Raw genomic sequence first — 12,606 nt, 5'->3', positions numbered from 1 at the left:
CGTGCCTATGCATGGCTATAGTAATTTGGCTGTGTGCTGCACCCTGCGGAATCGCGCGCACAGTGCAATCCGGATGGCAAACCAATGAGGGCCCGTTTCCACTATTGCGGTGCGTAATTGCCGCATATCACCGCTGATGAAATCGCATGCGGATGCGATTCCGCATGTGGATTTTGCCGCGATTTCGCATGCAATTTCGCATAGGCAGGGTATATGCGATTTTAAACATGTCACTGCCTGTGTCAATTTACATTACTTTCAATGCGAAATCGCACTCGAAATTGCGGGAAAACCGCATGCAAAAAACGCATGTGATTTCCCTATTAAATACATTGTCTGCGATTCGCCTGCATTCCACACGCAGGCGAATTCTGCAGGGTCTACCGTGCAGAAAAATCCTGCACAGAAAAACGCAAATGAAAACTGACAAGTGGAAACAGTCCCATTCACTTGTATTGCCTATGCCAGTGGTTCCCAACCCATGTGCCGCGACACATGCATGTGCCGCGACACATGCATGTGTCGCGGCAGCTTCGGGTATGCGTCGCGGCTCTGTCTGAGGGGAACAGCGCAGTGGAGGGAGAGCTGTGGGCAGCGGCGGAGAAGGGGGCCATTTCCCCCCCCCCTTCTCTCACCTTAGAGTGTTCTGCCTCTCTCGCTCTGCCCTCTGATACTAAGTGTGGCGGTGCTTGGCAGCGGGCGGGACTTACCTTCCGTGTCGCTCCAAGCGCCGGCCGGAAGTTCTGGTGCCGCAGCCGCTGCTCTGGTCTGGATCAGGCCAGAGTAGTGGCAAATCATCCCGCGACGAGACGGGACAGAGACACGGAAGGTAAGTTCCGCCCCTCTGCCAGCCACCGCACTTCGTTCGAGGAGAGAGTGAGAGCACCCTGAGGTGCCGCTCTCCTTCCCTCGCTCTCTCCTCCTGGGGGGGGGGGGGCACCTGGCTACATATACTGGGCACATATATCCCTGGCTACATATACTGGGGACATATACACCTGCCTACATATACTGGGGACATATACACCTGCCTACATATACTGGGGACATATACCCCTGCCTACATATACTGGGGACATATACCCCTGCCTACATATACTGGGGACATATACACCTGCCTACATATACTGGGGACATATACACCTGCCTACATATACTGGGGACATATACCCCTGCCTACATATACTGGGGACATATACCCCTGCCTACATATACTGGGGACATATACCCCTGCCTACATATACTGGGGACATATACCCCTGGCTACATATACTGGGGACATATACCTCTGGCTACATATACTGGGGACATATACACCTGCCTACATATACTGGGGACATATACACCTGCCTACATATACTGGGGACATATACCCCTGACTACATATACTGGGGACATATACCCCTGCCTACATATACTGGGGACATATACCCCTGCCTACATATACTGGGGACATATACCCCTGGCTACATATACTGGGGACATATACCTCTGGCTACATATACTGGGGACATATACACCTGCCTACATATACTGGGGACATATACACCTGCCTACATATACTGGGGACATATACACCTGCCTACATATACTGGGGACATATACCCCTGCCTACATATACTGGGGACATATACCCCTGCCTACATATACTGGGGACATATACCCCTGCCTACATATACTGGGGTCATATACCCCTGCCTACATATACTGGGGTCATATACCCCTGCCTACATATACTGGGGTCATATACCCCTGCCTACATATACTGGGCACATATACCCCTGACTACATATACTGGGGACATATACCCCTGCCTACATATACTGGGGACATATACCCCTGCCTACATATACTGGGGACATATACACCTGCCTACATATACTGGGGACATATACACCTGCCTACATATACTGGGGACATATACCCCTGCCTACATATACTGAGGACATATACTCCTGACTACATATACTGGGGACATATACCCCTGACTACATATACTGGGGACATATACCCCTGCCTACATATACTGGGCACATATACCCCTGCCTACATATACTGGGGACATATACCCCTGCCTACATATACTGGGGACATATACCCCTGCCTACATATACTGGGGTCATATACCCCTGCCTACATATACTGGGGTCATATACCCCTGCCTACATATACTGGGGTCATATACCCCTGCCTACATATACTGGGCACATATACCCCTGCCTACATATACTGGGGACATATACCCCTGCCTACATATACTGGGGTCATATACCCCTGCCTACATATACTGGGGTCATATACCCCTGCCTACATATACTGGGGTCATATACCCCTGCCTACATATACTGGGCACATATACCCCTGCCTACATATACTGGGGACATATACCCCTGCCTACATATACTGGGGTCATATACCCCTGCCTACATATACTGGGGTCATATACCCCTGCCTACATATACTGGGGTCATATACCCCTGCCTACATATACTGGGCACATATACCCCTGCCTACATATACTGGGGACATATACCCCTGCCTACATATACTGGGGTCATATACCCCTGCCTACATATACTGGGGTCATATACCCCTGCCTACATATACTGGGCACATATACCCCTGCCTACATATACTGGGGACATATACCCCTGCCTACATATACTGGGCACATATACCCCTGACTACATATACTGGGGACATATACCCCTGCCTACATATACTGGGGACATATACCCCTGCCTACATATACTGGGGACATATACCCCTGCCTACATATACTGGGCACATATATCCCTGGCTACATATACTGGGGACAACTGGCTGTTTGTCATTATGTGCATTTACTGGTGAAAAGCTGTCTCTTATGTGTATTTACTGGTGAAAAGCTGTCTCTTATTATGTGCACACATTCCAAAAACATACGGATAGGTTAATTGGCTCCCCCTAAAATTGGCCCTAGACTACAGTACTTATACTACATAATATAGACATATGGCAATGGTAGGGATTAGATTGTGAGCTCCTTTGAGGGACAGCTAGTGACAAGATATATGTATACACTGTACAGCGCTGCGTACTATGTCGGCGCTATATAAATACTAAATAATAATAATAATAATAATAATAATAATAATAATGAGCTTTGAAAAAGCAAATTAATTTTGTCAGACATTTAATGGTCTGGGGCGAGTTGTATGAAACAAAACTGTATAGCTGCATACAAGAAAAAAACAACTATTTGTTGAACCCGTAGTATGGAAGGATTTGACCAATGATGTTTGTACCGAAGACCACTCATCATATACATGTAATTTTTGATCAAATTTTAAGATTTTCAATTTTTAGGTTTTTGTTTTACCTTTTTTGTTATGATTGCTTCAATACTGAATGAACGTGTGTGGTACATTGGTTTGATGAGTGATTGTTTGGTTAAGCAAAAAAACTATCAAAACTATCAAATGGGGGAAAAAAGGAGATAAAAAAATTGTAACATGTATGGACCCCTTATAGAAAACCTGTGGGGTTTGCTGCACCCCATTTTGCATTCTTACCTCGGAAGGGGTAAACCTATGAATCCTAAAGAGTAGCAATGGTCATGTCTAGGAAAACTCACGGAAAAGAATGGAATTTGTTTGATCAGCTGATAGATTTGCAAAGCTCTGATTTCCTGTGATAACATCCTGCTTAAGTACATGATCAGGGGGAGCGCAGATAGGGGGGACCCAGGCGAGCAGGGGTCCGACCCCCCTCTCCACCGCTGTGCCCAATACCCCTTTCCTGCCCGCTACCCCCTTCAGGGGGTGAAAAGTCTAGGGCCGAGACATAACCCTCACTACTGGAGAGGCTTCCTTCATTGTCTTCAGCCAGCTGATCCAGCAATGAGACCACCAAAGCGGCCGTACTACGCGTGCTCAGTAGCACAAACCTGTTCGGGCTCAGGCAGAAAAAGCCAAGCCTGATGGGGTCTTTGCTACTGTGCAAGCATAAGCCTACTGTGCAATAGCCAAGTCCTGATTGGCCTTGGCTTTTCTGCCATGGACCCAGTTGGTCCTGCATGCGCAAGCTGTGGACAAGCAGCTTTTCGATGATCCAATCGCTGGATCAGGCCTGTGGAGAACGGGGGAAGCATCTCCAGGATTCAGGGGCTTCCCCCTCCCAAAGTGAGTACCTAATATGGGCTCTTTTTCCCTACAGCTACACTTTAACTCTCTCAATACATGAAAACCTATAGCAACGGCAGTCTATGGTACAGGATGTGGCTCCTGACCAGGTACTTTATGTGACATCAGCTAATCAAGGAGTTTGACCAAGGAGTACATTTGGGCCTGGAGTGGTTATCACCTGCTGGCTCACTGGAGTGTTGTGGGAGGCTGACGTCACAAAGCAGGAAAAAGAATCATAGGCACATGCATACCAACATGGAGGATTATGCAAGTCTGGAGTGAAAAACAATATATAATTTTTATGCTGAGTCCTGAACACTACACATCCACTATAAGATATAAATTGCACATGGGGCTTAAAGAGACTCCGTAACAAAAATTGCATCCTGTTTTTTATCATCCTACATGTTCCAAAAGCTATTCTAATGTGTTCTGGCTAACTGCAGCACTTTCTACTATGACAGTCTCTGTAATAAATCAATGTATCTTTCCCCTGTCAGACTTGTCGGCCTGTGTCTGGAAGGCTGCCAAGTTCTTCAGTGTTGTGGTTCTGCTATGAACTCACCCTTTCTGGCCCCTCTATGCACACTGCCTGTGTGTTATTTAGATAAGAGAGAAGCTGCTCTAATCAGCTGGATAAATTGTCCTCTGAGCTGGCTGGGCTTTCACATACTGAGGAATTACAAACAAGGGCAAAGCTGTTTGCAGGAAGAAAAGAGCAGCCTGAAACTTCAGTGCATGGGGGAAAGAAACACACAAATGATCTCTTGAGATTCAAAAGGAATGCTGTATACAGCCTGCTTATGTATGGATGTATTTTCTATGTGTGGACATACTGTACATCAACCTACTTCCTGTTTTGGTGGCCATTTTGTTTGTTTACAAACAAACTTTTTAAAACTGTTTTTAACCACTTTTAATGCGGCGAGGAGCGGCGAAATTGTGACAGAGGGTAATAGGAGATGTCCCCTAACGCACTGGTATGTTTACTTTTGAGCGATTTTAACAATACAGATTCTCTTTAATGAAAAAAAATGATGCTATAAACAAGCCAGTTACAACAGAAACAAGAAATGTGTATTGCCACATGTAAACAACAAAATAAAATGTGAACAGTAAAAACAGGCTTTGTTTCCAAGCCGCTGTACCTGTCCAGCACATTCCTGTTTATATAAGAAAGTTGGAACCGATGACTTAATACTGCAGAGAATTCCTTTGGGAGAAACATTGGCACAGAGGGGCAGACACAGACTTGCACTCTTATGTCTCTGGTTAGAGCTTTGGCCAAGCAACACAAGCAACGTGTGCTGCAATTCAGGAGCAATCAGGAGGCAGCGCTGGTGAGCGTCTGAGTCTGCCAGATGTTTATGGCTATAACATGATGACCCTTGTTTACTGCCAAGATCCTGTTCACAAGAAGCTGTGACTCACAATCCAGACAAGGCCATTTCTCTGCAGAAAAGATTTAATTTATTCTGGCTTCATCGCGCCATGAACAACTAAGTCCATTAACTCAGGTGAACACTGGCCTTCAGGGATGGCGTAAACAGGTCAGAAAGATGTGCCAGAACATCTGCAGCACAATGACACTTTGCAATTTATACACACCTATAGATGCTAGATGCTCGGACTTGAGCGTGATGCTGGGGGAAACTGATGTGGTGTGGGCTGAATAGTTTATGTTACACTTTGTACACCTTATTACTCCTGATGAAGACCTTATGAGTGAAACTAGTTGAGTGGGTCTGTTACCACTATATATGTAGCACCGTTCTTTTGTATTTATTTTGTAAGTTAATTAAGTATTGGGAGCAGCATCTGTCCAGGATGGGAAGACACTGTGAAAAACCTCCCTGGCTGTCAATTTTCCCAGGATTTCTGTGCAAAAAGTGATACAATTTGTAAAACTTTTTTTTTTCCTGTAACTTGCCAAAATGTGTCAAGCAAGGGTCTAGTATACAGTGCAGAAGATTATTGATGTGTATGCACGTTTATACTGCTCACAGCATGTCTTTATGGACAGATATATCTGTCCATACCGCTAGGGAGGTTAAACACTATGATGCTACAGACTGTACACAAACCTGAACCATCCATTCGATTGCATCGCACAGCTATGCGAGTAATTATCAGTGTCCATTACTTAATTTGCCCCAGGGTGACCTCATCTGCATGCTGGGTAGCTGGTACTAGTCTCTGCAGTTACAAATGAGATGTCATACTTGATCTACACTTGACTGGCCAATGTGGGCCGAGACTGCAATTTCCTGCAGATGAATAGCAGTTTTGCACAACTGTTTACACCACATTTGTAACCACTAGTGAGTTAAGGCAGAGGGGAGAATCAGCAAAGACCCCCCTTTGCCTATCGCGTGGTGATATTTATACATGACACACAGACCTTGTGTCAGACCAAATCAATATGTATATATGAATTTATGACTATTTAATAAAGGTTACATTTTAGCAAGGCCACTGAGCTTTGAAGGTAGTGTATAAGGCCCTGGTCCTGTGAGACCAAGTGTTGCAGTTAGTATCCCTTGTACCACTCTCAGCCTTGTTCACATTGCGTTCTGTTCGCGTGTCCATCCGCGTTGGGCTTTTTTCGAGGCATCTTTTTTTCCCCGATTCCTGTGAGCGATTCGTTTTTTGTGCTTAGCGGTTTTCTAAGCAGTTTTTCTGAGCGGTTTTGTAATTCACTCCCAGATGCAGTGAACGCTTTGATCCAGAAAAGAATAAATACAATGTATTTATGCTTAAAAACACGAGTGCAATCACCTTATTGCACGTTTTTGTACGTGGTGTCCGATTTTCCTTTGAGGCGGAATTTGTACACGCACTTTGCTAGCCGCACAGCCCACGACCCGCACCGATATGAACCTTCTCATAGACATTCATTGTCCACGCGGTCAGGGAAGTTTTTTTTAAAAACGCACGCGGCCAAAAAAATCTGAAAACACCTGCAGTGTGAACAAGCCCTCAGAGTGTATTATTATATGCTAGATGTGCAAGGTAGAAGACTTAATTCCTCCTTATTATTACTCAATAGGTTGCTGATGGGTCAGAACCACTGTCAGTTCATGACTACTGTCTGTGGGTAGTGGTCTCTTGGTATTCTCAAAAACCTGGTCAACAGAATAGACATTTTTAAAAAATCTGGTCAATAGGAATACAAACAGCAGCCTCACAATTTCTCTAACACTTTACCATGCAGTCTCTATTCCCACCACACAGATTTCCAACTCTTCCTAGCTGGAGCCCTAATAGCAACAACATCCAGAAATAGATTCTGGCACTTCCTACGCTATGTAAAATATAAAAGTTTTGTTTGAAGCTCATTTTAAGAGCTACATAAACAAAACCATATAGAAGGAGGCCAAATAAGTTCCAGATCCATTTTACAAGGAGCTAGGAATTTTATACATAGGTTGCATCAGGTAAGGGGACAGCAAATACACATGCAAATAACAGTGCAAAATTGTATTGCAATGCTACAAATTTGAACCTTTCCAGTTTTGGAAAGCATAGGAAGTGTTAGCATACGGTCTAAGATTCCCATTCCGCTCACCTCCAGTGGATTTACTAACAAAGTACAGCAATATCTCCAAATGAGGCATAAGTGGCAATAAATACAACTTTTAGCAGTGTGGACATAGGGTTAGACAATTCCTGATACAGATGCTGTGCCATTTGAGGCAGGAAGTGAGGTAAACATTTTTAGTGGCAATAAAGATGGCTATAAACACCTTACAGAGGTCCTAACTCTAATGCTGGATACACACGGTTCGTTCCCGCACTCGATTCCCGTCGATTTGTTTATTTCCGACATGTCCGATTCGCGTTTCGATGGATCGTTAGGTCGATTTGCCATACTTTACATGGCAATCGACCTAAAAATCATCGAAATGCGCTCGGAAATGTTCAGGAATAAGCGATTCGTCGGGAATTGAGAGGCGCATTCGATGCGGGAACGAACCATGTGTATTCAGCATTAGCCCCTTCCCCACCTGAATGCTTCCTTAGGACAAATGTGCCAATGCAACGCAGGGCACTTCCGTTCAGATGCGATTTTTGGCAATACAATTGCACTTCCTTCATACATGTGGTTATGAGGCCCTAATCATACTACACAGGACCTGCAATGCGTTATTGTGCAACTTCTGCTGTAATCCTGAAAGAGAACCCGAGGTGTGTTTAAAGAATATATAAGTAAAAATGTCCACAGCGCTTATAAAGAATTATGATCTTTATTAATAAAAAAAAAAGTGATGCCTTGACCCTAGGCTAATAAAATAGCACCTTCCCCTTTAAATACAAATGGCATGCAACTCTCCACTCACACAGTTCACACTCTGAAGAAGGGAGGCGTTACCTCCCGAAACGTCAGTGTCCTAACGTAACTACGCAATCAGTGACGTCACTGTGGGATTGCCCAGACCAGCGTGGAACGAGATCACCGCTTGTTAGACCGTTCGTCTGCAGAGGACGTCTGCACTTGTCATCTATTAGAACACTACCAGCTGATTCCCCCGCTATACACCACGAGGCTAGTGAGATTGGAGGCGGAAGGAAGGTAGCAACAAGAGGATCCGCTTACGGAAGGAGTGACTGGTGCAGTATACAGACTATATCCGTATTAACCCATACTCAATCACTGCTTAAATGTGCTTGAACCAATATTAACAGTGACAACAAGGAGGTATCCATTACTAATGTGCAACTAATCTACCATAGAAGAAAAGTTTTGCATAAAAGATACGGAATATACTCACATTGTGAGGTTTTATACATTTAAAACCCAAATGTGCATAAACTGGAGGTAATAACCTGACTTTTGACCTTTTACTGGGATCCCATTTTTTATATATTTTTTGCATGAATGCTCACTGCAGTGAACTTGTGTGAACTGTGTGAGTGGAGAGTTGCATGCCATTTGTATTTAAAGGGGAAGGTGCCATTTTATTAGCCTAGGGTCAAGGCATCACTTTTTTATTAATAAAGATCATAATTCTTTATAAGCGCTGTGGACATTTTTACTTATATATTTTTATACGAAGGTTTGGAGGATTACCAAGTCCACACAGCTGCTGACACTTCCTAAGGCGCGGATATCCCTACTTTTGCACAAATTTGTGTTTAAAGAATGTTATCTGCATACAGAGGCTGGATCTGCCTATACAGCCCAGCCTCTGTTGCTATCCCAAACCTCACTAAGGTCCCCCTGCACTCTGCAATCCCTCATAAATCACAGCCGTGCTGTGAGGCTGTGTTTACATCTGTAGTGTCAGTCTCAGCTGCTCCCCCGCCTCCTGCATAGCTCCGGTTCCTTGCCTCCGTCCCTTCCCTCCAATCAGCCGTGGAGGGAAGGGATGCAGGCGGGGACTGGAGTTCTGCAGGAGGCGGGGAGAGCAGCAGACTGACACTATAAAGATAAACACAGCCAGCTCTGACAAGCTGTTTGTCAGCAGCACGGCTGTGATTTATGAGGGATTGCAGAGTGCAGGGGGACCTTAGTGGGGTTTGGGATAGCAACAGAGGCTGGGCTGTATAGGCAGATCCAGCCTCTGTATGCAGATCACATTCTTCAAACCCACCTCGGGTTCTCTTGAAAGAGCACCGGAAATCCGATGTAATTTTTTTCTTTGGTCGCATCACAGCTATGACGTGCTGTGTGACTTTTCAGCTGCGGTGCGGTGGGATTGTTTCAAATCACACTGCAACACACCAAGTGCAAAAAGGACCCCGCATCCATTATAGGAAATTTGCTCAAAGGGACCCAGATGTGGGAGTAATATGGGGGCTAACATGCTTACTTCCGCTTAAAGTGGACCTGAACTCTTGCACAGGACAGAAGGAAAACAGATAAATGCATCCTCTATATATTTAAAGCATTTAGCCTAATTTCCCTCATTTGTGTCCAACCACAAGTTGTAATTTGATCTCTCCCGTGTCACATTACCACGGCAGATAAAGCTCATTTGAAAGCACAGGGTGTTAATACGTCTGTTTCCATGAAAGCAGGAAAGTAGAAATCGTGCAGATTCATTTCAGGATTTTTATTAGCTGTAACTTTTTTTTCCTTTAAAGGTTATTATGCTGTTGCGTATCTTTTAGAGCAGAGAGGAGGGTCTGAGTTCAGGTCCGCTTTAAACAATGTGCATTGTCTGGCTGTTGTGCCAATCCCCTGCCTCTAATACTTTAAGCCATAGACCCAGAACAAGTATGCAGATCAAATGTCTATGGCAAATCTGTTAAGCTGCATGTTTGTTTCAGGTGTGTGACTTAGACCCTACTGACCAGAAAGATCAGCAGTACTAACCAGGCAACTGGTATTGTTTAAAAAGGAAATAAAAATAATAATAATAAACACAAGGGATTTGCAGCACACCAGCTCTTTTATTCAGAGCAAACAGGTTACAAGCATCAGCATGATGCTTGTAACCTGTTTGCTGAATGAAAGAGCTGGTGTGCTGCAAACCCCTTGTGTTTATTGCTATTACTTTGTGGAGGTGGGGACCTTCGCTGTTTGCTTGCACCCACTGATTGGGACCTGTGTGCTGCTGACCCTTGTTTGAACGTTTAAAAGGAAATAAATATGGCAGCTTCCATAGGTCTCACATCTCAGGTTCCTAAAAGAACTATCAGATTTATTTTATTTATTTATTTTTGCGATTAGTGGATATTACATTAGCTGTACGCAGAATACATTAACATTCCTCAAGTTTCTAACAGATATGAAAGATCATTCAAACTTAGATAAACTTCCAGCATGCAACACCGCCGTCTCTGACAAGCTCAGACCCTATCAGGGCTGCTTTTTAAAATAAACCCATTATTTGCAGGCCTTGGCCGTTCATTAAATTCCTGGATCCAGAAAACAACAACAACAAGACAGAGAGGGCACATTGGTTTTGGAAACAGAGAATTGTGAAATATAAATTGTTTTCAGTGTGTGTTATTCTCATGTGCTTTGATAAGTAATAAAAAGAAACAGCAGTTCATAAATTTAGATTAGAAGAATTGAAAATGTCCCATTTCGCAATGACAAGACAGGATAAAAGTTGCCAAAGTAACTAACTTTACCTTCTGTGTTTTAGTTGCCTGGATACAAGAATCTACCAGAATAAAATGGACGGGACCTTATGGACACTTGGACTATTAGTAATATTTCTGGTAACTTCAGGGCACTGTGCTAAAAGTACATCAGAGGGCCAGACAGGAACTTCCAAGAGATTTGTGCGGTCTCTGGACTATACTGATACCAGTGATGGCAAAAAGTGTGGCTATACTTTCTTGGTACCCCAGCAGAAAATCACTGGGCCTATTTGTGTTAGTACAAAAAGCTCTGGGCCAAATAAAGACCAGGTGACTAGGATGGACTTGGAAAACCTGAAAGATGCTCTATCTAAGCAGAGGAGAGAGACAGAGATGCTGCAAGTGTTGGTCGATGTTGATGGAAATATAGTTAGCGAGGTGAAGCTACTGAGGAAAGAGAGCCGCAATATGAACTCCCGCGTCACCCAGCTTTATATGCAGCTCTTACATGAGATAATACGCAAGAGAGATAATTCTCTTGAAGTTGCTCAGCTAGAGAACAAAATTCTCAATGTTACAGCTGAAATGCTAAGAGCAGCCACGCGCTACAAGGAGCTCGAAGCAAAATATGCCTCATTGATTGACTTGGTCAACAACCAGTCTGCCATTATCACACTGCTGGAAGAGCAATGCCTGAGAGTCTTCTCCAGGAGGGACAGTCATGGATCTCCACCCCTAGTACAGGTGGTGCCTCAGCATATCCCAAATACTCAACAGTATATACCTGGACTAGGAGGCGGCAACGAGATCCAGAGAGATACAGGATTTCCAAGGGCGAGGGACAGCCGGCAGCCACCACAAGCACCAGCACCTACAGTCAGTCCATTTCGAGTGCCTCCGGTAACCATCATAAATGAAGGTAACATATACAGTCATATACAAAGCATTATTCGTGCTAGTAGTCTAAAAACTCTTGATAGCCGTCCACATTTACTCATATATAGAACTCCACTTTAGTATTGTGGAAAAATTCTGCTGGTTACATATAATTCAAGAGTGCAGCCCAAACTACTTGGAGCTAATCTGTAGTGAGAATCTAAAGGGATAAACCATTGTATCTGCTGTTCTTCTAAATCAGACTTTTCTGGTATTAGTCTTCATTTGTGTTTAAAGGTTAAAATCTACGTTTAGGCTCTGACCACACTGCAATTGTGCAGACGTTTTCAGTGCTCTGCCTTCGCAATTGCATTTTTTCATGCGAGTTTCTGCGTTTGTTTGCTACAAAATACATTATAATTGCGAACATGTGTCGTGCAGGGAAAAGCATAAAGTTGTCTGTGAATAACATGCGATTCACCAGCTGGCTATTGCCTTCAATGGCCAGTGTGTGGCAAACATGCATGAT

General features: G+C 44.1%; 2 protein-coding genes across 6 annotated transcripts in view; one reads left to right on the top strand and one right to left on the bottom strand.

Annotated features, from left to right (window-relative positions):
- Positions 1 to 12,606, bottom strand: part of RALGPS2 (Ral GEF with PH domain and SH3 binding motif 2) — a 340,810-nt gene that overhangs the window by 98,697 nt on the left and 229,507 nt on the right. The window lies entirely within an intron of this gene.
- ANGPTL1 (angiopoietin like 1) overlaps positions 1 to 12,606 on the top strand; it is a 40,900-nt gene that overhangs the window by 9,510 nt on the left and 18,784 nt on the right. For both annotated transcript variants that reach the window (XM_068242551.1, XM_068242550.1), the window contains exon 2: positions 11,264 to 12,120. In XM_068242551.1, the coding sequence (XP_068098652.1) occupies positions 11,295 to 12,120 (826 nt within the window). In that variant the 5' untranslated portion in view covers positions 11,264 to 11,294. The remainder of the gene's footprint in view (positions 1 to 11,263; positions 12,121 to 12,606) is intronic.

This window comes from Hyperolius riggenbachi, chromosome 6, assembly GCF_040937935.1.
Source record: "Hyperolius riggenbachi isolate aHypRig1 chromosome 6, aHypRig1.pri, whole genome shotgun sequence".
In the NCBI taxonomy this organism is placed as follows: Eukaryota; Metazoa; Chordata; class Amphibia; order Anura; family Hyperoliidae; genus Hyperolius; species Hyperolius riggenbachi.
Note: the sequence above shows the minus strand (reverse complement) of the source record. Positions and strands in the feature narration are given on the sequence as shown.